General features: G+C 40.0%; 3 protein-coding genes and 1 pseudogene across 3 annotated transcripts in view; 3 read left to right on the forward strand and 1 right to left on the reverse strand.

Moving 5' to 3' along the window:
• The window catches only part of LOC126582745 (agamous-like MADS-box protein MADS1), a 102708-nt gene that overhangs the window by 15136 nt on the left and 60036 nt on the right, over positions 1–27536 (reverse strand). The gene's annotated exons all lie outside the window — the stretch shown is intronic.
• LOC126582739 (trifunctional UDP-glucose 4,6-dehydratase/UDP-4-keto-6-deoxy-D-glucose 3,5-epimerase/UDP-4-keto-L-rhamnose-reductase RHM1-like) overlaps positions 875–27536 on the forward strand; it is a 37228-nt gene continuing 10566 nt past the window's right edge. The window contains exons 1-2 of the mRNA XM_050246918.1: positions 875–2454; positions 7828–8275. Coding sequence (XP_050102875.1) covers positions 880–2127 — 1248 coding nt within the window. The 5' untranslated portion in view covers positions 875–879 and the 3' untranslated portion in view covers positions 2128–2454; positions 7828–8275. The remainder of the gene's footprint in view (positions 2455–7827; positions 8276–27536) is intronic.
• Positions 7423–8322, forward strand: LOC126633800 (bifunctional dTDP-4-dehydrorhamnose 3,5-epimerase/dTDP-4-dehydrorhamnose reductase-like). Its single transcript, XM_050304355.1, has 2 exons — positions 7423–7458; positions 7828–8322. The coding sequence occupies exons 1-2, from the start codon at positions 7423–7425 to the stop codon at positions 8320–8322; spliced, it is 531 nt and encodes a 176-aa protein (XP_050160312.1).
• LOC126633801 (trifunctional UDP-glucose 4,6-dehydratase/UDP-4-keto-6-deoxy-D-glucose 3,5-epimerase/UDP-4-keto-L-rhamnose-reductase RHM3-like) lies at positions 12983–14011 on the forward strand (annotated as a pseudogene).

Below are 27536 nucleotides of genomic sequence, written 5' to 3' on the forward strand. Positions count from 1 at the left end.
AGTTTTTAGAAAATAATTTTTATTTTTTAACATATTGCGCGACAAAGTCTAAAATTTCGTCGTGCAGTGACTTTGCGCGACGATGTGTGTTTCGTCACCCAAGGGTTTTTTTTTACTAGTGTGTCCACACATATAACTTGGGATGTATAAGGATCATTGTCATCTTCGTCTTCAATACCATCTGGAGGAGGTGGTGGGTGGTAGAACTGGCTGCAAGAAAACGTTAAAACTAAGGTAATGCTAGGGGGACTAAATTGGTAGACTAAAAATTTTGTAAACCAAGGGATATGGAAGTTGATAATTGAATTATTACTTAAGTGTTAATTAACATGTTTATAAATTATTGATGACACATCATTTAGTTTACAAATTTGATCTACAAATTTAGACTACCTAGCATTATTGTGTCCTTAAATATTCCACTCTTTAGCTTCCCTCCTCACAGTCGACACTCTAATATCCTTCTCTCCTTTTTCTCTAGTCATTTCTCGTCTTTCTTCTTCAACCTGAGCACAGGACAAAAGACTGCGATTTGTACTTAAGTTCCACTCCAACCCAGGATTTGTAAGTCATAAAGCTTCAATCTTTACCATCTTTCTACTTTGTTTATATTGTTATCTCACTTGAAATTAATAGAGTCTAAAATGAAGGTCTATTGAATTCTTAACCTTAAGTCATCAACACATGAAAGCCTCGCTAGCAAGTTTGTTTTGTCCGTGAATCTCCCTTTTTTTGTTTGTGTCAGTGGCAATATATCCCCTTTTTCTCCTGCATTTGTTAGCATGCTTTGTTTTTCTCCTGATTCTTAGTCATTTGTTTTTCTCCTGATTCTTAGTCAAACTTTATATGCTGGATTATACAGGAGTCGTTTGGATTAATATGGATACTGAGTATAAACCGAAGAACATCCTCCTTACTGGAGCTGCTGGCTTCATTGCTTCCCATGTTTGCAACCGGCTTATCCGGAACTATCCTGACTACAACATTGTGGTTCTTGACAAGCTTGATTACTTTTCAAATTTGAAAAACCTTCATCCTTCAATGTCATCCCCCAACTTCAAGTTTATCAAGGGAGACATAGGCAGTGCTGATTTTGTCAACTTCATCCTTTTGACCGAAAACATTGATACAATAATGCACTTTGCAGCCCAGACCCATGTCGACAACTCTTTTGGTAACAGCTTTGGGTTCACCAAAAACAACATCTATGGTACACATGTTCTTCTAGAAGCATGCAAAGTCACTGGTCAAATCAAAAGATTCGTTCATGTAAGCACAGACGAAGTCTATGGAGAGACAAATGAGGGTGCTGTGGTGGGAAATCATGAGGCTTCCCAGCTTCTTCCGACAAACCCCTACTCTGCAACTAAAGCTGGAGCTGAGATGCTTGTTATGGCATATGGCCGTTCATATGGATTGCCTGTGATAACTACCAGAGGGCACAATGTTTATGGCCCCAACCAGTTCCCTGAAAAGATGATTCCAAAATTCATTCTCTTGGCTATGCAAGGGAAGCCTCTTCCGGTTCATGGTTATGGATCCAGTGTCAGAAGTTATCTCTATTGTGAGGATGTAGCAGAGGCATTTGAAGTCATCCTCCATAGAGGTGAGGTAGGCCATGTGTACAACATTGGAACGAAGAAAGAAAGGAGGGTGGTGGATGTGGCCAAGGAAATCTGCCACCTATTTTCTCTGAACCCTGATACTCATGTAAAGTTTGTAAAGAACAGGCCCTTCAATGATCGGAGATATTTCTTGGATGACCAGACGCTGAAAAACATGGGATGGTCGGAAAGGACTTCGTGGAAGGAGGGTTTGAGGAAGACCATGGGATGGTATGTCAAAAATCCCCAATGGTGGGGAGATGTCTCTGGGGCACTGCTCCCTCATCCAAGAATGATCATGGTTCCTGGAATTGAAAGACAATTTTATGGTTCCGAAACTGGCGATTCTGCTTACCGTTTGTCAGCAAGTGATTCTGATCACAGCAAAATGGTTGCTCCAGCTCCAAGGAACATCCCATCCACTGATAAGCCATCTCTGAAGTTTTTGATTTATGGTAAAACAGGGTATATCGGAGGCCTTCTTGGGAAGATTTGTGAGAAGCAAGGGATGCCCTATGAGTAGGGACGAGGGCGTCTTCAGGAACGGTCACAGCTCATGGCTGATATTCTAAGTGTTAAACCAAACCATGTTTTTAATGCTGCTGGAGTGACGGGCAGACCCAATGCGGATTGGTGTGAATCCCATAAACCAGAAACAATTCGGACCAATGTTGTTGGTACATTAACCTTGGCTGATGTCTGTAGAGATCACGGCCTCCAAATGGTGAATTATGGCAGCTGTTGCATTTTCGAGTATGATGATGCCCATCCTGCAAGATCAGGAATTGGGTTCAAGGAGGAAGACACACCCAATTTCGCGGGTTCATTTTATTCCAAAACCAAAGCCATGGTACTTTTGTTGAATAGTAATCTTGTCTTAGGCCCAAGACAAGTGATCCAACCCAAAACCAATGAGAAAATGCTAGAAAACTCTAGCAAAGAAGGTAGAAAGTTGGAAAAGTTTAAGAAAATCTAGAAAAATGGTTTGTATGTAGAAAAGGCTAGAACCATCATAAATGTATAGGTTATTATGTAATGCCCATGTCGGTGGCATGCATAATAAGCTAGAATAATCTAGCAAATGCCTAGGTTGGTGTAGTATGTGCATGTTCATACACTAGAAAACTCTAGTGATGGCATAGGTCGGCAAACATGCCTATAAATAGGTGTGTGATGCTATGCATCCATGTAACAAAGTGTGAAAGCAATCAAGAACTAAGAAGAAGTGAGAGCAAGTAAGAGAGCAAGAAGTGTGAGAGTGTTTCCTCTTGTACTAAGTTTGTGTGAGAATAAAAAATTTTGTATAACACTTTGAGTGTTCTTTCTCTTGCCTATCAATTCCGTTGCGTTACATTCCTTTTTTTTTTGTGAGATAAACATCTCCAAATTAGTGAAGTCTTTTTAAGCCCCAACAAAGTGGTACCAGAGCTATGGCTAGCAACGCTATGGCAGCCTTCCAAGTTCCAGTGCTCGACAACAACAACTTCGATAATTGGAGTATCAAAATGAAGGCCCTTTTGGGAGCACATGATGTCTGGGAAGTCGTGGAGAAAGGCTACATTGAGCCAGAAGATGAAGCTACTATGTCCCAACCCCAGAAGGAGAGTTTGAAAGATTCAAGAAAGAGAGACAAGAAGGCTCTCTACCTCATCTACCAAGCATTAGATGACAATGGCTTTGAGAAAGTCTCAAGTGCAACCTCTGCCAAACAAGCATGGGAGAAGCTTCAAACCTCTTACAAAGGAGCCGAACAAGTGAAAAAGGTTCGTCTTCAAGTACTAAGAGGTGAGTTCGAATCTCTACAAATGAAAGGGTCTGAATCAATCTCTGATTATTTTTCAAGAGTCTTAGCCGTTTCCAATCAATTAAAAAGAAACGGAGAAAAGTTAGAAGATGTTAGAATTATGGAGAAGATACTACGCTCGTTGGACCCCAAGTTCGAGCACATTGTCGTGACGATTGAAGAAACAAAGAACTTGGAAGAAATTAGTATAGAGCAATTAATGGGTTCGCTACAAGCATATGAAGAGAAACATAAGAAGAGGCAAGGGAATGATGAGCAGCTCGTCAAGACACATGTTCAGCCAAAGAAGAAAGAAGGAAGCTTCGACAACGAGAGAAGCCAATACGAAAGAAGTCGTGGCCAAGGTCGCGGACGTGGGCGTGGATATGGACGTGGACGTGGTTGGAACTTCAACAACCAAAGCAACTACGATAGAGGAGAAAGCTCAACAAAAGGTCGTGGAAGAGGGCGCTCAAATTTGAGGTATGAAAAATCTCAAGTTCAATGCTACAATTGTCAAAAGTTTGGGCATTTTTCTTGGGAATGTAGAGCTCCAAGCAACAGGCTTGATGAGAAGGTCAATTATGTGAAAGAAGAGAAAGAAGACAATGGCGTTGTGCTACTAGCATGCCAGAACAATGATGGAGACCAAGACTATACATGGTACCTTGACACCGGCGCTAGCAACCACATGTGTGGAAGAAGAAGCATGTTCGTAGAGCTCAAAGAATCAGTGAGTGGCAACGTTTCTTTTGGAGACGAATCCAAAATACCTGTAAAAGGAAAAGGTAACATCCTTATTCCCTTGAAAAATGGCGGTCACCAATTAATTTCAAATGTCTACTACGTGCCCAATATGAAAAGCAACATTTTGAGTTTGGGTCAACTCTTAGAAAAAGGTTATGATTTTCATACGAAAAATTATATCCTTTTTCTTAGAGATGACAAAGGAAGATTAATTGCCAAGGCAAAAATGTCAAAGAATAGGATGTTTCCCATGAACATTCAAAACGATGTTGCAAAGTGTCTCAAGATATGTTACAAAGACATATCTTGGCTTTGGCATCTTCGTTTTGGGCATCTTAACTTTGGGGGATTGGAGTTATTATCTAAGAAGGAGATGGTGAGAAGCTTACCGTGCATCAGCCACCCTGATCAAGTTTGTGAAGGATGTTTACTTGAGAAACAGTTCAGGAAAAGCTTTCCAAAGGAGTCGACCACAAGAGCCCAGAAGCCACTTGAGCTCATTCACACCGATGTGTGCGGCCCAATAAAACCAAGTTCTTTGGGTAAAAATAATTATTTCCTTCTCTTCATTGATGATTTTTCAAGGAAAACCTGGGTGTATTTCTTGAAGCAGAAATCAGAAGTCTTTGGAGCATTCAAGAAGTTCAAAGCTGCTGTAGAAAAAGAAAGTGGTTGCAAGATCAAAGCCATGAGATCTGATCGAGGAGGAGAATTCACTTCGAAGGAATTTCAAGAGTTTTGTGAAGCAAATGGAATTCGTCGACCTTTGACAGTTCCAAGATCCCCTCAACAAAATGGTGTGGCGGAAAGAAAAAATCGAACTATCCTCGACATGGCTCGAAGTATGCTTAAAAGTAAGAGATTGCCTAAAGAGTTATGGGCAGAAGCTGTAGCATGTGCTGTCTACCTATCCAATCGGTCTCCAACAAGAAGTGTGTGGGGAAAGACTCCACAAGAAGCATGGAGTGGAAGAAAGCCAGGTATTTCCCATCTAAGAGTTTTTGGAAGCATAGTCCATGTACATGTACCAGACGAGAGGAGAACCAAACTCGACGACAAAAGTGAGAAGTTCATTTTCATCGGCTATGACTCAAATTCAAAAGGCTACAAGTTGTATAATCCAAACAATGGGAAGACGGTGATCAGTCGAGATGTGACGTTCGATGAAGAAGGAGAATGGGATTTTAGCTCTCATGCAAGTGATCTCAGCTTTTTTCCTCAATTTGAAGAAGAGAATGAACAAGGGACGATGGAGCAAGCAAGAGAAGTTCAACAAGAATCCACTACTCCACCTGCTTCACCAACATCAACCAATCATGGTAATTCACCAGCATCAGCATCATCAAGTGGGAGTCTAAATGAAAGAGAAGTACCACGCACAAGAAGTCTACGAGATCTCTATGAGGTAGCTGAAAGACTCGATAATCCTACATTTTTCTGTCTCTTTGCTGATTGTGAACCAGTTGACTTCCAAGAAGCAGTGCAAGATACTAAGTGGAAGAAAGCAATGGATGAAGAAATTGAAGCAATCCAGAAGAATGATACATGGGAACTCGCTATTCTTCCTAAAGGACACAAAGCCATCGGAGTCAAGTGGGTGTATAAGACAAAGAAGAATGCCAACGGAGAGGTCGAAAGATACAAGGCGAGATTAGTGGCGAAAGGCTATAGTCAAAGAGCTGGAATTGACTATGATGAGGTATTTGCACCTGTTGCTCGGTTGGAAACTATACGATTACTAATTTCGTTGGCAGCTCAAAACAAATGGAAGATTCAACAAATGGATGTGAAGTCCGCTTTCCTAAATGGAGTCCTTGAAGAAGAAGTCTACATTCAGCAACCATCAGGCTATGAAATCAAAGGGCATGAAGACAAAGTTCTAAAGTTGAAGAAAGCCCTCTATGGGTTAAAACAAGCGCCACGAGCATGGAATAGTCGCATTGACAAGTACTTCCAGGAGAACAACTTCACCAAGTGCCCTCATGAACATGCTCTCTACGTCAAAGTCAAAGATGGAGATATTTTGATTGTGTGCTTATATGTGGATGATCTAATCTTCACCGGAAGTAATCCAAGCATGTTTGAAGAGTTCAAGAGAGTGATGACCAAAGAATTCGAGATGACGGACATCGGGTTGATGGCATACTACCTAGGCATTGAAGTCAAGCAGAACGAATAAGGTATTTTCATCTCCCAAGAAAGCTACACAAAGGAGATACTGAAAAAGTTCAAAATGGACGACTGCAAGCCCATAAGCACGCCAGTGGAGTGCGGAGTCAAACTAACCAAGCATGACGAAGGAGAAAGTGTAGATCCAACATTTTTCAAGAGTTTAGTTGGAAGCTTGCGTTACTTGACTTGCACAAGACCAGATATTCTCTATGCCGTCGGATTAGTCAGTCGCTACATGGAGAATCCCACAACTACACATCTGAAGACAGCCAAAAGAATTCTTCGATACCTTAAAGGTACTGTTAACTTTGGCTTGTTCTATTCAAGTTCTGATAACTACAAACTTGCTGGATATAGCGACAGTGATTGGGCAGGAGATTCCGATGATAGAAAAAGCACTACTGGATTTGTGTTCTTCATGGGAGACACTGCATTCACATGGATGTCGAAAAAGCAACCGATTGTCACTCTCTCTACCTGCGAAGCTGAATACGTAGCTGCTACCTCATGTGTCTGTCATGCAATTTGGCTGAGAAACTTGCTAAAAGAATTAAGCATGCCACAAGAAGAACCAACAGAGATCTATGTCGACAACAAGTCTGCAATAGCCCTAGCAAAGAATCCAGTATTCCATGACAGAAGCAAGCACATAGATACTCGTTATCACTACATAAGAGAGTGCATTGCAAGAAAGGATGTGCAAGTGGAATACGTGAAGTCACAAGACCAAGTCGCCGACATATTTACCAAACCACTTAGGCAAGAAGACTTTGTCAGACTGAGAAACTCAATCGGCGTCACAAGACAAGATTAAGGGGGGATGTTGAATAGTAATCTTGTCTTAGGCCCAAGACAAGTGATCCAACCCAAAACCAATGAGAAAATGCTAGAAAACTCTAGCAAAGAAGGTAGAAAGTTGGAAAAGTTTAAGAAAATCTAGAAAAATGGTTTGTATGTAGAAAAGGCTAGAACCATCATAAATGTATAGGTTATTATGTAATGCCCATGTCGGTGGCATGCATAATAAGCTAGAATAATCTAGCAAATGCCTAGGTTGGTGTAGTATGTGCATGTTCATACACTAGAAAACTCTAGTGATGGCATAGGTCGGCAAACATGCCTATAAATAGGTGTGTGATGCTATGCATCCATGTAACAAAGTGTGAAAGCAATCAAGAACTAAGAAGAAGTGAGAGCAAGTAAGAGAGCAAGAAGTGTGAGAGTGTTTCCTCTTGTACTAAGTTTGTGTGAGAATAAAAAATTTTGTATAACACTTTGAGTGTTCTTTCTCTTGCCTATCAATTCCGTTGCGTTACATTCCTTTTTTTTTTGTGAGATAAACATCTCCAAATTAGTGAAGTCTTTTTAAGCCCCAACAACTTTCTCCAACTATAGGTTCTTTTTTTTTCCTTTTTTTTTTTTTGAGAAAACTATCATGTTTATTACTGTGATAATCTTGAAAGAAGTTTTAGAATAGCTCCCAAGTTCCCAACTGGTATCTCTTTCCCATTTGTGCAACAGGTTGAAGAGCTTCTGAAGGAGTATGAGAATGTTTGCACTCTTAGAGTTCGAATGCCAATATCATCTGATCTCAGGAACCCACGCAACTTCATCACAAAGATCTCGCGGTACAATAATGTGGTCGACATTCCAAACAGCATGACCATCTTGGACGAGCTTCTGCCCATTTCAGTTGAGATGGCCAAGAGGAACTTGAGGGGCATATGGAACTTCACAAACCCCGGCGTGTTGAGTCACAACGAGATTCTGGAGATGTACAAGAACTACATTGACCCCAGTTTCAAGTGGACTAATTTTACTGTGGAAGAACAAGCCAAGGTTCTCGTTGCAGGAAGAAGTAACTGTGAGGTGGATGCATCTAAGCTGAAGAAAGAGTTCCCTGAACTGCTCCCGATCAAGGAATCGCTGATTAAATACGTGTTTGAACCCAACAAGAAAACATTTGCAGGTAGGGCAGCAATTGAAGTGTTTCATGAAGTCGACCTCGTTACCTAGGGTTTCAGTTATTTATTTATCTTGTGTGAACTCTAACTTTTCGTCCAAAAAAAAAAAGTTATTTATTTATCTTGTGCGAAATGGCTAGGGTTTTAGTTATTCTCATGTTGTCATTCCATCAGTGTCATCCTATTAATTAAGTTAAATTTTTTCTGTGATAGATTAGGATAATTCCATAAGTTGGTGGTATTGCTTCTGCTTCTGGTTTGGCTATTGTGAGATAAGAAACTTTGGAATTGCTTTATATATACAAGGGTTTTTTTTTTTTATCTATTTTATTTTTGACAAACGATAGCGTCAGTAACTTAAATTGTTAATGGTAAGAGAATCGGTACGGTTTGAAGTTTGAACCCACACTATAGTACATATGTATTATTATTTTCCGCCACTACAGTAAAAAATCATACACCCTTTGTGTGATTTTTCATATCCACTGTCTTTGAGGACATTTCCTTGCTCTCTTGTTTTTTTTCAATATATTGCCTTCTCTTTACTTAATTAAGAAGAAATTTGGAAATATAGCCATTTTAAAGAGCATTTATTAAAATATAACCTAGTTTTTTTCTAATTCTTATAAAACTAACCAAAATTGATTTTTATAAGACTTAATTACCCTTAGACTAAAACTCTATCTTTCTCTTAATATTGAGTTGATTCTAATGAATCAAACTTCTATGGTGAGCCGAAACTTGAGTCTTATGAGAGTAATTTTAGTTGTTTAACAATTATATTATAGGAATTAAACTCAAGTTGCTGGATTACATGAGTACATTGAATTATTATAATTTATAACTATGATAACATCTGCTAAGTGCTAACACATAGAAATGTCTGCTAAGTGCTAGCACACACATAATACAAAAATTATCTTACCCCCACATTACAATCCATAATTTTGTTTATCAAAAACCATGATTTTGTTGGAGTTAATATTTAACATAGGATAATTGTGTAAATCCTAAATAAAGATAAATTAAGAATCATTCGGGATATAGAAGATCTTTCCTTTTTTCTTTTTTTTTGAGAAACCTCGACAATACGAAGGTAATTTTATTGATAACGAAAAAATAAGTTACAATTAGTTAGTTGGGACATAAACCTTACCCGTCAAAAAATAAAGACAACAAAAAGGAATACATGAAAAAGAGGGGGGCATAAACCTTACCCTTCTAGAAACAAAATCAAGAACGATAACAAGAAAAGAGGGGGGACATGAAACCTAACCCCTCTAAAACCAAACCTAAAGGTCTAAACTTGCAAAACAAGTCAAACAACACCATAAAGTTAGGAAGAAAAAAAAGAAAATGAGACAAACCTGGATGCTGACATGCACATTAATTTTAGAAGTGGTAGCCAGGAAAGCCAACATAGTCTGAAAACAAAGCAGCATAAATCGCCATCGAAGGAGAATCATGCCATGTTAAAGATGGAGAAGACAAGCCCATGTTAGTACAATTGTCTGCAACAAGATTTCCGTCGTGATATATGTGAAATGCGTAGAAAGTCATTTTCGAATGCGATCCAAACAAATAGACCATTGTGTACGAAGAGACCAAGGATGATCAAAATTAGATGATTAAAGAGCATAAATAACACAAGAATTGTCACTTTCTAACCAAAGACAATGCAACCCTCGCTGATATGCAAACTCTACACCAATAATAATTGGTTATAACTCTACAAAAAAAAAAAGATGCAATGACCAATCTGGTGACGTTAACCTCCAAGAAAACGACCATGGAAATTCCTAAAAACTCCTCCACAAGCAGCAGGATTGGGATTTCCTTTAGACAAACCATATGTATAGAGCTTAACCCAAGGAAACCAAGGAGGAGACCAAAGGACAGGAATAATAGTAGGTGCCTTGTGAGGGATAGGTCTGATCCCCAAAGAAGAAATGATCCAAGTGTCAAAACCCTGAGAATAACCAGAAATAAACTTCCCACCATGAACAATCGCCGAATTGATAGACATGCAAAGACGATGAAAATAGATTGGACATATGACCCTAAAAAATAAACTTATTTCGAGCCTTCCAAATAGCTGAAATAGTAGAAAGACCCGAAAAAATCCATAGATTGTGCAACTGTTTGGAAAAGGGCTTAAGGACATAGACATCCCAAAAAACAGCCAAAGAATCTGAAAAGGCAAAGAGGTACCAAATTGACATGCTAACCACCTCCAAAGTTGCCTAGATATTCGACATCCAAAGAAAAGATGAGTAGTAGATTCTTCAGAATTACGACATAAACAACAAATGGATGCCAAAGAAATACCACATCGTTGTAGCGCACCCTCTGTAGGAAGTTTATCATGAAAAAGCCTCCAACCCAAAATAGGTAGGCGTGGCGGAATAAAATGTTGCCAGATAACCTTAGCCCAAGCACAATCACTAAGTCTTCTTTGAATAAGTGATAACCATAAGAAAAAAGAAAACTTCCCAGTAGGTGAGGGCTCCCAATCCTCAACATTTAAAGGCAAAGGCAGACGTAAATCTGTTACACAATTGAAGGGAATGAATTTGTAAAATAATCTGGCAAAGACCAACTTTGTGCTTCAATAACATTTGAAACTCGAGGAAGAACCTTAGGTGAAATGACCGAAGACAAAGAAGGGCTAGTAATAGGTTCATCCAACCATTTGTCAAACCAAAAGGAAACTGGCCTCCACTTGCATTTCTCCATATTCTCTCTTTATCGCACCTATTCCTTTCTCTCTAGATTTTAGGTCACAACACGTTATCAGCACACTCTTGACAATGCGCTATAAAGAGCTTGTACCATCTTCAATAAGAGGAGTATTACGTTTCAATCATTCTTATTATGATTAACTTTTTATTTTATTGATTTAATGTAGTTGCTATTCAATTATTTAGTTTTTATGTTGAATGTGATACAAGCATTAAAGATGGAAATCCAACATTGAAGAAGGAACTCTTACAAATCCGTTTGCAAGATTCATCATCGCAATCCACCTTCTTCTAAAACACTATCTTAATTGTCTATATTTTTTAGCTTCGATTGCATAAAACATTCATCATGATGCATCAACCCAACTTTTACACGTTTTGAACTATAGATTCTACTTAAATTGTGTTCACATTATTTTATACATATATTTTATTGTGAATTGAATATGTGTGAATAAGCAAAGAAAAAGGAAAAAAACCAAAAAAACCAATTAGAGGGAAAAACCCTTTTTTTTCTTTCGAGCCGAGCTCCCTGAACTGAGCCACGTCGTCGAGCTCCGTGGGTCGAGCCGTTCCATGCGATGAGCCCTGCTGCAGGTCACAGCTTGAAGCCATGGGCCGAACCGAGTTGTCGAGCCAATATCCAAACCCAACAGAGATCTATACGACGTCATTTCGTCCCTCTATCTCTTCTCATCTCCTCTGTGCAATTTCCCGTCGAGATCTATGATCGTCGACCACCCACGACGATGTAATGTTATAATTGTGATTATCTTAATCATAGTTTAGCAATTAAATAAGAAGTTGCTTTGTAATTAGTCATGCCAGCTGGCTTTGAGAGTTTTGGGGTACCATATATGTAGCCACTTGTGAAAGGAAAGGGCAGAACGAATATTCAAAAAGAAATATATAAAAAAAATACTCTTCTCTCTCTTTCTAGCTCTTCTCTGTATTCCTCCATCCTCCATTGTTATATACTTGCAGTCGTCCCAGATGACACCCTCGTCTTCCCCGACGAATCCCATTGAGATTCCAGTTGAATCTCGTTGAAGTTTTGTCCCCTTTGGTTTTTTGGGATCTCTCTCTTATGAATCCATGTTTGTCGCCGTCTTCTGAGCAATACCGCCTAGATCCCTGCCCATCGTCTGACTAGCCTAATGCCTTTTATAACTTTATCATACAAAATTGATCTCGACTTTATTCTAGTTATTTGGTAATTTATTGACCACGAAGAATTTATTTAGTAATTTTGTAAATCTAATCGAATTCAAATTTTGAGTAAATATGCATAAATTAAAATATATAATTAAAGTTGCAAAATATGGAAACTGGACTAAATTCAACAACAGCTTAATTTTTGGACCTGGATCAAAGTACCCTTTGGTTTTTTGGAAAATATTGTATTTATTCTGGAGGTACGATCCGGGTCTTTTTTTTTGCTGCATTTTTCATGGATCGGATTCACAATGTGGGCTCTAGTTGCCTGTTATGAAAATTCATTTGGAAAGTGAAACGCATGTTTTCTCTTTGAGAATGAAGTCAGGAAGATCGGTGGGGGTTTTTCGTTTCGATCAAATACTGTCTTTGCAAAACAATTTTACATTTGTAGTATGTTTGTCTTCTCTTGAAATCATAAATGTACTCCCGTTTTATTTGGTGGAATGTGTCTTTGCGCCTGAAATGTATTTTCTTTTCATTGTTATCGTGCTTGAAATGCTGTCTAAGCAAGATGAAGGTCTCATAAATTCTTAATTATAATTATAGCACACGAACTCCTCAGCAATAACGAGTTTATAATGCCCGGGAATTTCCATTTTTCTTATGTATTTTGATGATTGTGTTTCTTTTAATCATGTCAGCGACCAATACATTACCTTGTTTTTCCTGCATTTGTTATACTCTATTTTAGTTGAAGTTTTGGGAATTTTTTAGTCAAATTTTATGTACTGTGTAGAACTCTTTTGGCTCGATATGGCTAATGACAGACCGAGGAACATCCTCATTACAGGAGCTGCCGGCTTCATTGCTTCCCATGTTGCCAACCGGCTTATGCGATACTATCCTGAGCACAAGATTATTGTCCTTGAAAAGCTTGGTTACAGTTCAAATTTGAAAAACCTTCACCCTTCACATTCATCACCCAACTTTAAGTTTATCAAGGGAGACATCTGCGGTGCTGACTTTTTCAACTTTATCCTTCTCGATTAGTCCATTGATACAATAATGCACTTTGCAGCCCAGACCCATGTCCACAACTATCTTGGTAACACCTTTGAGTTCACCAAAAACAACGTCTACGGTACACATGTTCTTCTAGAAGCATGCAAGTCACTTGTCAAATCAAAAGGTTCATTCATGTAACCACAGACGAAGAGTATGGGGAGACAGATGAGGATGTTGTGGTGGGAAATCATTAGGCTTCTCAGCTTCTTCCGACAAACCACTCTGCAATTAAAGCTGGAGCGGAGATGCTTATTATGGCATACGGACGAACATATGGAATTCTGGGACAACGACCAGAGGAAATAATGTTTACGGCCCCAATCAATTTCCTGTAAAGATGATTCCGAAATTCATTCTCTTGGCTATGCAAGGGAAGCATCTTTCGATTTATGTCAATAGATCAAATGTCAGAAGTTATCTCTGTTGTGAGGATGTAGCTGATGCATTGAAGTCATTCGCCATAGGGGTGAGGTATGCTGTGTCTACAACATAGGCCCGAAGAAAGAGAGGAGGTTGATTGAGTGGCTAGGGAAATTTGCCAACACTTCTATTTGAACCCAGATGCTCGTAAAGTTTGTGCAGGATAGGCCTTTTCATGATCAGAGATATTTCATAGATTACGAGAAGCTGAAAGAATTGGGATGGTCCCAACAGACTTCGTGGGAGGATGGGTTGAGGAAGACGTTGGACTGGTACGTGAAGAATCCCAACTGGTGGGGAGATGTTTCTGGAACACTAATTGCTCGTCCGAGAAACTGCGAAGTTACATGCATCTAATTTTTCATTTTTATGATATCACTGTTATTACAACTTCTCTCTCTTCTGTTCTTCTTGGAATGCCAGTCACGTTGCATATCAAAGAGAATAAAATGACAGTTACTTGGAAAGCAAGGCAGGGTGAAGCTGCCAGATTCAGGAAATGAGCCCTTGAGATTGATGAGCTTTCCATGTACAACGAAAGTTTTCTCCAGCTGTTGTTTTGAATACGCACTGAAAACCTGAATGAATTAGGAAAACAGAAAGACTAAAAATCGAAAAGAATACACAATTAGGCACAGAAAACCCGAACGGATTAGGAAAACAGAAAGGCTAAGAATTGAAAAGAATACACAAACTGCAGGCACCAAGAGAAAAAAGGAAAACTAACTCTTTCAAATGGGTAATCAGAACAAAATCGAGCTGCTGGATGCCCTATCCACCAACGTTAAACACAAGGAGACATTCTAGTTTCGTTTCGTTTCCGTGGCAAATTGGAGCTTTTCCATATAAATTAGGGTTTTTTTTCCTTCTTTTGAGTGTTAATTATATTTTCGTTTTTCAAGTAGGATTCCTCTATCAACTAGAGCCATCATGTTCACAATATAAAGAGTTGTTGAGATTTAAATCATCGATTACGATCAAAACTTTTAGCTCGAACAATCAAAACTTGCCATCTCTCTTCTCTCTCACACACACAAACATGGAGTGTCATGGCATTGCTCTCCAGTTGACTTTAATCTGTCCATGCAATAACTGTTGGTCGAAAGTAGAATCCGTGCTGTATGAATTTGACGGCGTGCTTGATTTTGTGAAAGATACAGATACAAATAAGTTGGTTGTGGAAGTGGACTACGTCTGTCCAAGAGAACTCATCACAGAGCTAAACAAGTTAAAGAAAGTGCGGAGCACGGCGGAGCTTTGGGAAGTTCAGAAAGGTTCCCAAAAATCAAGCTCAACTCAATAATTCGGAACCATGGCTGTTGGGATAGTAGCAAAGGGAGCAGCAGGGGCCGAAAAACTGTCACACAAGAAAAATGGCAGAACGTCTGTATGTATGTGCAAAGAGATTATACTCCAATATTGCATAATTGAATATGAAGATAGTACAACCCTAATATACAAACTAGCAACAGCCTTTACAAGGCAAGTTTGACAAATTAGAATAGCAGACAAGATCCCATAATCAAGTCCTACAATCAACGTCCTATACTAGGAAAATAATCACAACATCAATCATGTTTACAATTAATACAAGAATTTCAACACTCTCCCTCAAATTGGAGCATGTATGTTGTGAATACCCCACTTGCTGAGAAGAGCATGAAACGTTGCATTCCCCAATGCTTTTGTAAATATGTTGGCCAATTGGTGCCTTGAAGGTGTAAACCTTGTTGCAATCATTCCTGATTGTAGCTTTTCTCGAACCAAATGACAATCCAATTCAATGTGTTTGGTTCGTTCGTGAAATACCGGATTGGCTGCAATATGTAAAGCAACCTTATTGTCGCAGTAAACATGAGCTGGAGCTGCATGAGGCACTTTTAAGTCTTGTAACACATAACAAAGCCATGTAAGTTCACAAGTGATTGCAGCCATTGATCTATACTCCACCTCTGCAGACGAACGTGAAACCGTATGTTGCTTTTTAATCTTCCAGGAGATGAGTGATTTTCCCAAAAAAAAACACAATAACCTGTCACAGATCTTCTAGTTGTCAGACATGATGCCCATGAAGCATTACAGTAACCCCTCAATTGCAATGCATCTTCAGATGAAAAAAACAACCCTTGTCCTGGAGTCCCTTTAAGGTATTTCAAGACTCATATAGCAGCTGCAAGATGAGGCTTGCGAGGTTGGTTCATGAACTAACTAAGAGTTTGAACAGAAATGTGATATCTGGCCTTGTTATGGTGAGATAAATAAGTCGTCTCACAATCCTTCTATATCTTGTTGGATCCTTCAACAATTCACGATCCGTTGGCCTTAATTTCAAATCTTGCTCCATGGGAAAATCAAATGGACGTGCCCCTAACAATCCAACATCATCCAGAATGTCTAAAATATATTTCCTTTGTGAGATAGAAATACCTCATTGTGAGTGAGCCACCTCGATTCCAAGGAAATATTTGAGAGTTCCAAGGTCCTTAATGCGGAACTAACGATGAAGAAAACGTTTCAATCGTTGTATAGCCTCATGACCATTCTTTGTAATGATCATGTCATCAACATATATAAGCACAACTGTAATAGAATGCCCAATTATGAGAAAACTTAGAATGCTCAGTTAAACAATGAGTAATTTGCTCTCGACTGTTTGAAACCCACAAGTTGAATGGCTTGAGAAAACTTAGAGAACCATTAGCAAGAAGCCTGATTCAAGCCATAAAGTTATTTATGGAGTCGATAAACCTAATTCTCCCCATGTCGACTAAGACCAGGAGGTGGTGACATGTAAACCTCGTCCTCCAAATCACCATGAAGGAATGCATTTTATACATCAAGTTGGTGGATAGGCCATTTGCATTGAGTAGCCACGACTAATAAGCACCGAACGGTAGTAAGTTTAGCCATAGGTGCAAACATTTCAGAATAGTCCAAACCCTCAATCTGCGTGTAACCTTTGGCAACCAATTGCGCTTTATAGCGCTCGATGGAACCATCAAAGCGATGCTTGATCTTATAAACCCATTTACTACCAATGGCACGTTTTCCAGATGGCAGATGAGTGAGTGTCAATGTGTTGTTTTGTTCGTGTGCAGCAAGTTCAGACTTCATTGCTTCCTGCCAATGAGAATCAAGATTGGCCTGTGCAAAGAAAGTAGGTTCCACACAACGGGTTATGTTGTTCATAAAAATTTGGTGAGATTATGATAAATGAGAAGGTCAGAGGTAATTGGATAGTGGATATCTAGTACCAGACCGCAAAGAAGAAGTGGATTTGGAAGTTGACGTGGTGACCTGTGAGTAGTCATAATCCTTCAATAAGACAGAAGGTTGCTTGGGGCGTAAACCGCGACCAATGGCAGATGGTGGTGTGACATTGTCTGCGGGGCTAGGGAGATCAATAGAATTCGTTTAAGACACAGTCGACGACAATGAAGATATTTCAAGTAGAGTGTTTTATGGTTGATCATGGGAGACCGTGAGTGGAGAATGGTCAAGTAAGGTGTTTGGTGGTTGTTGAAAGGTAGAGGGTGAAGTAGGAGACTCGGTGGGGCTAGGTAAAGTTGTTTGTGGTGGATTTGAATGAAATATAGGTGGGTCTGGGCCTAATGAGGTGGTTTCGGATGTGGTTAGTGGCAAGACAAGCACAAGTTCATCAGATTAGGTGTCTTGAGTAAGGTATGAGAAAAGGAAAATGTGTTCATGAAATACCACATCGCGACTAGTAAAAAATTGGTGATGTTGAAGGTCATAAAGACGATACCCATTTTGACCAGAATGATATCCAATAAAGAGACATCTACGAGCTCGATCATCAAATTTGTGTTTGGGTGATGTTTGTGTCACATAGCAAAGTCAGCCAAAGACCCCGTAAGTGCATATATGTTGGTGTGCATTTGTAGAGCATTTCATAAGGAGTTGTTTTTTTGGATAAAACTATGGTGGGTGTGCAATTTATAAGGTAAGTGGCAGTGAGAATGCTTTCTCCCCAAAATTTTAAGGGAAGATTTGCCTGGAAACGAAGTGCTCGACCAACATTAAGTAGGTGATGATGTTTACGCTCCACCAACCCATTTTGTTATGGTGTGTGTGCGCAAGTACGTTGAAAAAGTGTCCCTGATTTGTCAAAGAAAGGGAGCATGGATAGAAATTATGCACCATTATCGGTGCTAATTTGCTAAACTTGACATTAAAATTGGGTGTTGACATATGCAAAAAACAGTTTGATTTTCTCTTGTGTTTCAGATTTTAAATTCATGAGAAATAGCCAAGTGAATCGGGAGTAATCGTCAACAATTGTTAAGAAATATCTTGCACCTGAGGAAGAGGGCAAATGGTGCGGACCCCAAATGTCACAATGTATCAACTCAAATGGTTTTGAACTAGAAGTGGAACTTAAGGAAAATGGTAACCTTGTTTGCTTGGCTATTAGACAAACATCATAATGAGAATCAAAATTAAAGGAAATTGAAGGAATGGAACTAGATAAAAAACTAGTTGGACCATTGGAAATGTGCCCGAGCCGTTGGTACCATATGTTGGCTGATGCAGATGCAGAGGCAGCAACTACCCCAAGCTTATTTTGTCAAAATATAATGTCTTATTTGACTGGTACAAGGTAACACAGGCCATCATGCTCCTTCCCCAATCCAATCATCTTCTTCGTTGCCAAATCTTGTAGGATACAAAGGGTGGGAAAGAAAATGATCAAACAATTCAAACCCCGAGTAACGTTGCTAGCAGACATCAAGTTTACTCGAAAACCAGGAACACAAATCACATCTTTTAGTTCTAAATTGGGAGTGATCTTGATTGACCCAAGACAAGAAATTGTTGCTTGTGACCCATTTGGCATATTGACGGAGGAATAAGGTGGGTTCCTTTTTTCATTTAAGTTGGAATAGGAAGAAATGTGGTCTGTAGCACCACTATCAATAATCCAAGAATTTGGATTATTTGTGGAAAAAAAATAACATCGGGCATTATGAATACCTGCTGCATTTGCAAAAACCTGATTTCTACCATCACCTCAGAGAATGGCTTTGATTTGGTTGATTTCGTCCGCTGTAAATTTCAAATCATCAGGGACTTTAGTGGTGGTCGACTTTGCTTCTTCTTTGTGGATATTATTGGCCGTTGCATTCCTATTTTTGTTTGAAGGCTTTACGTCCTTCCTATGGAATTTATGTCCAGGAGGAAAACCATTAAGGTAGAAGTAATAATCAACTGTATGAGTATTGCCATCGCAATAAGTGCAATGAAAATCTTTACCTCCACCGTTGTTCGTCTTGCGAGGCTTGTTCCCAGCGTCTTAGATACGTTCATGGCATGTGCAGTGCTGCTCTCACTACCTTCAACCACTTCTCTTTGTTTCTCTTCATGTAAAAGCAGAGAGTTTTGTAAAAGCAGAGAGTATGCCTTAAGAATGCTTGGTAATGGCTGCATCAAGATGATCTATCCTCAAACAGCCAAATAAGAATCATTCAACCCCATGAAAAACTGAATAACATGTTCTTGCTGTTCCTTTTCATTGACCGCTTTCATCGTCCCACATGTGCATGCTGGAATTATGTTGTAGGACGCTAGTTCATCCCAAAATCCTTTGAGTTTGGTATAATATACCGATATGGACTGTTGGCGCTGTCAGTGTTCGATGATCTTTCTTTTGAATTGAAATATGTGAGGAAACGTTCATTCAAATCCTCCCATATCTCAGCGGGAGAATTCATATATAAGACGTTGCTTATCAAATCGTTGTCGACGAAGCTGATGATCCATGAAAGGACCACGTCGTTGCATCATTTCCAAATGGAATATTTGGCATCAGTTTCTGGTGGAGCTTCGATTGAACCATCCATGAAATCGAGCTTGTTCTTGGCACTTAGACTAATTGTCATTGCACGGCTCCATGTGGAATAATTGTCACCATCTAGTGGTTTGGAGACAAGGTGTAGACCTGGATGATCCGAGTGATGAATGTAGAATGGATCAGTGATGTCCATTGTTGTTGTGGGTTGTGACTTGTTTGGATTTTGTTTAGGAGTTTCTTCGTCACTCATGTTGAACGACGAGATTGAGCGGAAGCGTTTCAGGCACTAGGAAGGTGCTCTAATGCCAAGAAAAATGGTAGAACGTATGAATGTATGTGGAAAGATATTATACTCCAATATTGATAATTGAATATGAAGATAGTACAACCCTAATATACAAACTAGCAACAGCCTTTACAAGGCAAGTTTGACAAGTTAGAATAGCAGACAAGATCCCATAATCAAGTCCTACAATCAACGTCTTATACTAGGAAAATAATCACAACATCAATCAATGAATATTTACAATTAATACAAGAATTTCAACAACACATGATCTACCGGCAGAGGAAAATGATAGTGGGAGTGTGGTTTGATCACCACGGGGACAAAAAACAATGTAGGAAGGAAAAAATTTGAGGCAAATTAATGGTGAGAGTGTAAGTATGATCACATGTGTACCCAAGTAACAACATGCATGAGTACTCAAGTTATAAGTTAGCTTACCACCCATATATATGCATACTCAAGTTATAACGAAGATACGTACCCAACTTATGACATGCATGGTGAAGAAAGTTGGAGTTCCACTATAAACCCAATTGGCAATATGAGGAGTAGTCCAACCTCTTATAAGTCCATGCAAGGTCCTTCCTCCCATTAATGTGGGACTCATTCTCAACACATCTTCTCACTTGTGGCGAATTTTAGAGCCTTACACATGGACAACACAACGGGGTGACATGGAGCACTTGTGGCCATTTGGCTTCATAAGTGGGACAACCTGCTTTGATACCATAAAGAAATTGAGGTTTAACTATAAAACCAATTGGCAATATGGGGAATAGCCCAACCTCTTATAAGTTCATACAAGGTATGTCCTTCTATCAATGTGGGACTCATTCTCAACACATGGTATCGTGTATGAGCACCCAACTCACATGTAAGCAAACCCACATCCGCAAACACACAACATGACACATCCCGATCCCGATGTTAGGGGGCAGAGAGATGGCCATATGCTGGCTAACACCCAAGGGTGATGCAAGCCATTTAATGAATGCATATGCCGAGAACATGTGAAAGTTATGCATATAAATTTCACGCATAACTACGCAATGTAATATTCAAATACAAACTTAACAAAATAATATAATAGCCATAATGCATGGCATGCTCAAAGCATACATCTAATTAAGAATACAGGCGAAATGTGCTATTACAAGTGATGTCAAGCAGAAAGGATGACACAATATCACTGGTAGGGGAATGCCTCATAACTCGGATCGTATGCCTCGTTCCTATATCCTGAGGGGGTGCAAAACAAACATAAGTGGACCAAGTTAATATATATGTAATATGGAAACAGTTATTCAACAACATACTAACCCCTAAAGTTTATGAAAACTAATAGCATAATATGTGATAGGTTTTTCGAAAACCCTATCATACCATAAAACCTTTCATAAAACATATATCATATATAATGTGCTAGCTAGTGGTATCAAATTGTCCGAAGGCTCTCCATCACGCGCCTGTAGGTAGAACATACGCCTGTAGGCAGGACCATCAGGTGCCCATAGACAGGACATACGCCTGTAGGCAGAACATACATTTGTAGGTAGAACATACACCCATAGCTAAGACATACGTATGTAGCCAGAACATACACCCGTAGGCAGGACAGTGACCACTAGATACGCATAAAAACATTGAATCTAATATTTCCAACATAAGTACATATATCTCAAAACATCTTCATAGTATATAGTCATCCATCATATATACTACAAAGAGTGTAAAAATATGTTCATAAATAGTATATCGTCATCCATCATATATACTACCAAGAACATAAATTCGATAAAGTATGGTATTCCAAAATATTCTCAGTAAAGTATGATAATCATAAGGTGTAAATCTAATTTACTCATAAAACGTAACCACAAAATCATGATTTTCATGTATGCATTTCGACTATTAAAACATGCATTTTAAAAGGGGTCAACTTATATATACTCCGTCTTCGATGAGCTTTGCGAAATAGGAAGGACAAAATCACTGCTAATAGTCGCACCTAAGCACATAAAGGGTCCAATTAATAAAACTCTATCATAACGATTGAATTTCAGGAAACAGACGTATAAATGGATTCAGGACGTCAAAAAATATAAGGGGGACCTCGAGTACCCCCACGCGCCGCCGTAAAGTGGTAGCTCCGACGGCCACGCTCCATCACACCAACAGCCCTTCACTCACGCCCACGCATAGGCCCACACACAGCCTGCGTTCCTGGGTTCCTGGGTTCCTGGGCTCTGACTGGGTTACGCCAGATCTGGGTCTAGGCTGAGGCTTGGTTCCTGGGCTTGGGCCTATTAGGTTTAGCCTTGGGTTCAATGGGCCAAATGACCTAGTTGGCACGGCCTAAGGGCCTAGGTTCAAAAGGATTTGGGCTTAAAAGCCCGGCCCAAGTCTCTGGGTTTAAGGACTCGGTTCTATTTGGGTTTTGGGCCGAGGGGAATGGGCTAGGCTCTAATGGTTTGGGGCTTGGTAGCCCGGCCCAAAGGTTTGGGCCAAAGGACCTGGTTTTCTAGGTTTGGGTTATTTCGACCTGGTTTCAACGGAAGGGAATGCCACAGCTTCCCGAGCTCTGTTCAATGTCGATTCTAAACCCTAAGGTATGATCTAGCTACCAAGTTGAAGATAGAGGTGAGAAAGAGAGATTTCGTGCCTGTCCCCCGCCGTGAGGTGGCCAGAGTTGGCCGAAATTTTAGCTCAAAAGCCACGAGTTTGCCTGAGAGGTTTAGATGGCTTCTGGGTGTCTCAGTGCTCCACAGAGGAAGAAGGAAAGAGAGGAAGAAGGTCTAACACGATGGTGGTGGTGGTGGTGGTGATTGTTCCTTGGGTGTGTGTATGTGTGTCATCGGAAAGGGGAAAGAGATAGGGGTCCGAGAGAGAGTGTGTGTGTATGTGTGAGCTGAGAGAGAGTGTGAGTGTTCGAGGGGGGAGAGGGGGAGAAGAGAGAATAAAGGGGACGATATGGGGCTACCACATGGCAAGCAGAGAGGATGGGAAAGTTAAGAGAATCCAAAAAGGGGATCCGGATTAGGTTGGGGATAAGGGCAAAAAATGGAAATTTTATACTCCATTAATATGTGAACATATATAATTTGGGAAGGGTTTCACAATCTACCCCTTTAAAAGAATTTCGTCCCTGAAATTACAATCTCACATAAACAAATACAAATATTGACTCCTCATTAGTTCTTTCATTTCCCAAGTCACTTCCTCAACTGCATGGTTTCTCCACAACACCTTTATTAACGGAATGACTTTGTTTCTCAATATTTTATCTTGTCGGTCAATAATAGACAGTGCTAAACAACAACTGAGTATTCATGGTATCATTGAACGCTCTCCAAAATATGGAAGTGAATCTTGGATCTCTGTCCAAAATAATGGTGATTGGTACACTATAAAGTTTAACAACGTTGTCAATGAACAACCGTGCCAACTTCTCTAGTATCTAGATCTGTCGAACAGGTAAGAAATGGGCAGTTTTGTTGAGTCGATCCACAATCACCCAAATGCCATCAAACCTCAACCGCGTGCTCGGCAAACTATACACGAAATCCATGGTGATGTCTTCCCTTTCACATCGATATAGGGAGATTCTACATTAGCCCTTCATGTTTCTATTTGTCTGCCTTCACCTGTTGGGAAATATTACATCTCTTTACATACTTAGTTACATCCCGTTTCATCTCATACCAGTAGTAAAATAGACGGATAGTGTGATACAATTTGGTACTCCTCGGATGCATGGCATATTCTGAAATGTGGGCTTCATCAAGAATTTCCTTTTTCACCACTTCATTGTCTTTAGGCACAAACAACCTATTTCCCATCACCAAGGCTCAATCTCTCCAAATTTTCAAATCTTGCCTAGAACTGTTCCGCACTTATTCCTTTAGGTCTGCACACTGTTGGTCGAGCTCCTGAGCTTCCCAAACCAAATCTACCAACACAGGCCTAATCTGGAAGTGTGCTAACAACGCTCCCTATGAATCTAGCATCACTGCAACGCTGGTTTCTCGAAGAGAAAACAGTAGTAGAACATGGATAACTCAAAATGAGGCAAGTTGTCCATAAGATTTCCAACTAAGTGTGTCTGTTACAACGTTGGAGTGACCAGGATGATACTTAATAGTGCAATCATAGTCACTAATAAGATACGACACTTCTCGCCGCACAAGTAATGTCGCCATATTTTTAGAGTAAAAACCACTGCTATCATGAGTGGGGTAGTTTTTCTCGTGAGTTTTGAGCTGCCTGGAAGCATAGGCGATGACTTTCCCATGCTGTATCAGAACACAACTCAAACATGATAAGGATGTATCACTATAAATTTCAAACTCACCGTCATCGTCTGGAAAAGTAAGGACTAGGCAATGAGTAAAACACTGTATAAGCTCCTAAAAGCTTCATTCACAACTCTCTTCCCACTCAAATTTGACCCCTTTCCAGGTCAACTTAGTAAGAGGCAAGGTGATTACTGAGAAATCCTGCACAAAACGTCGATAATAGCCAGCCATTCCCAGAAAACTTCTCACTTCAGTAATGTTCCTCTGCTGCTTCCACATAGACACTGCAGAAATCTTCTGAGAGTCCACACTAATTCCCTCAGTGGAGACTACATGCCCAAGGAAACTGATATGGTCTAACCAAAACTAACACTTACTGAACTTCGCATACAGCTGATGTTTTCTCAACCTCTCCAACACCAACTTCAAATGTTTCCTATGCTCAGCATTACTCTTGGAGTATATAAGAATGTCATCAATGAACATAATCATAAACCGATCAAGATACTGTCTGAAAACTCTGTTCATCAATCCATGAAAGTTGCAGGTGCATTCGTCAGTCCAAAAGGCATGACATAGAACTCATAATGTCCATACCTAGAGCGGAAAGCAATCTTCGATACATCTTCGTTCCAGATCAGGAGCTGGTGGTAACCCGAACGAAGATCGATCTTAGAAAACACCTGAGCACCCCTCAGTTGGTCAAACAGGTCATCAATATGAGGCAGGGGATAATGGTTCTTCACCATCACCTGATTTAGTTGCCTATAGTCGATGCAAAGTCTCATCGACCCATCGTTCTTTCTGACAAATAGTACAGGAGTGCCCTAGGGAGACATGTTGGGCTGGATATATCTTTTATCCACGAGCTTCTAAAGTTGAATCTCCAATTCTCTCAACTTTGCTGGTGCTATTCGGTATGGTGCCAAGGAAATAGGGTTAGTACCTGGAAGTAAATCAATAGTGAATTCAATTTCCCTCGCAGGTGGTAACCCTGGCAAATCCTCAGGAAATACATCAATGAATTCATTCACCACTGACACATCTCCAGCACACAGAGAAGGTTCATCCCGCGTGACCACGTAGACTAAGAATCCCACACAACCCTTCTATAGTAACTTCGTCATTTGGAAGGTGGAAATAATACAATTCTAAAGGATCCATCGCTCACCCTGAAACGTGATCACTAGTCGTCTAGGCCGATCAAAGGTCACAAATTTCTCTCTATATCTGACATAGGCATTGTGCCTAGACAACCAATCCATTCTCAGAATGAGATCAAACTCCACAAGGTTGAAGGGAATCAAATTAGCCTCCATAAGTTCCTCTTCAACAATAACTGGACAATCCTTAAACTCCCACTGTGCACAAAAAAAAAAGTTTCAGGTGGCAATTTTATGAACATATCGAAACCAAACGATGTAGGTTACGGGTTTACAACCCATACAAATTATGAAGATATAAAGAAATAAGCAGCATTTGAATCAATCAGTACACGAGCCCATTTACCACAAACAAGTAACATATCAGTAATGACTCTAGGATCATGATTCGCCTCCTGCTGAGTCATGGCGTTGATACGCGCATGAGCCTGACGTCTCAAACCACTATTACGACCGCCTCAAGTCTTAGAACCCTGGCTGTTACGACCTACTTGGTTCCCCTGAGTGCGATTGCCTGAAGCTTTTCCAGAAAACTACACTTGCCTTTGAGTAGAAGACTGAGTACTCGGGTTGCTACTCCTACCATAACTCAGAGTAGTCGAATAATTACCCCCACCGTAATTCGATGTACTCGGGGTATTTTTCTAACCGTAACCCGAACCAAAAGCAAAATCATCAGATGAAGGTGGAGTACCACAATTTCGAGCTATGTGTCTAAGCCGCCACACTTATAACACTTGGCTGGATTTGCCGCACTCGAATTAAAGTGGCTGAAAGATCGCTTCGCCGACTCACTACCTGAGCCTTCACTGGATGATCCTGAACGCTGACTCTGTCACTTAAACGACTAAGAATGTCTTGGGCTGAAGGAATTAGAAGAAGTAGAAGCCTCTCTCATACTCCAGGATTGGAATCCACAACCCCGCTGATTCTGGTTCCAAGTCTGGTTCTGGTTCCAAAGCTGATTATGGCTCCGAGGCTGATTCTGATTAAGTGTGTTCCACCTCATCTGTTCGATTCTCAAAGCCACCTCAATCATCTCCTCGTAGAAAGTATGCCTCTATGATGCCAAAAGCTCACAAAAGTCCTGGTTCATAGCAATCTGCAACTGAATTATCATCTCTCTCTAGTTCCCATAGGTTTCCACATGGTGTCTCGACAAACGCCGAAAAATGCTATCAAACTCGAAAATACTTAGATTGCCATGGCAAAACTCTAGGAACTCCTATCTCTTCCTCAGCTGATAATCAAGGCTCAAAAAGTGTGCACTGAAGAGTCTCCTGAACGTAGCCTAAGTTATCATAGAGTTACGGGGGCGAGAGCCCGTCACTGACTTCCATCAATATCTCACAATCCCCTAAAGGAAGTAACCAGCGGTATTCGCCCATTCAGACACTAGGCATCTCATACTCTCTAAGGTGTCCTCCATATTTTCTAACAAATCCTCAACCTACTCACAGGCTCCAACTACATTAAGTTTCGTAACGCCGTGGCTATGAGCAATCTCCATATATGTACAACTCAACCTGTTACTACTAGGAAAAACATTTCGTATCGTGGAAGTCAATTGCTGAATTCCTCCCATTAGACCAAAACGAGGTTGTCGAAGTACAGTCTCACTAGCAGGATCCATGATTCTGATAAGAGGCAAACAAGATTTAGAATGATGAAAAATCGTGGCCATAAAAAAGCTTATGATTACAAAATGGAAGAATGAAGTCCTAAGTATGCTTTGATACCAATCTGACATGCCTCAATCCCGATGTCTAGGGGACAGTGGGATGGCCATGTGCTGGCCGACACCCGAAGGTGACGCAAGCCATTTAATGAATGCATATGCCGAGAACATATGAAAGACATGCATATAAATTTCATGCATAACTACGCAATGTAATATTCAAATACAAACTTAACGAAATAATATAGTAGTGATAATGCATGGCATGTTTAAAGCATACATCTAATTAAGAATACAAGCGGAAAGTGCTATTACAAGTGATGTCAAGCAGAAATGATGACAAGATATCACTGGTGGGGAAATGCCTCGTAACTTGGACCATATGCCTCGTTCTTATGTCCTGAGGGGGCGCAAAACAAACATGAATGGACCAAGTTGATATATATGTAATACGAAAATAGTTATTCAACAACATATTAACCCATCTCCCCCTAAAGTTTATCAAAACAATAGCATAATATATGATAGGTTTTCTGAAAACCCTAGCATGCCATAAAGCCTTTCATAAAACATATATCATATATAATGTGCTAACTAGTGGTATCAAATTGCCCGAAGTCTCTCCGTCATGCGCTCGTAGGCAGG

This window comes from Malus sylvestris, chromosome 9 (assembly GCF_916048215.2).
Source record: "Malus sylvestris chromosome 9, drMalSylv7.2, whole genome shotgun sequence".
Lineage (NCBI taxonomy): Eukaryota > Viridiplantae > Streptophyta > Magnoliopsida > Rosales > Rosaceae > Malus > Malus sylvestris.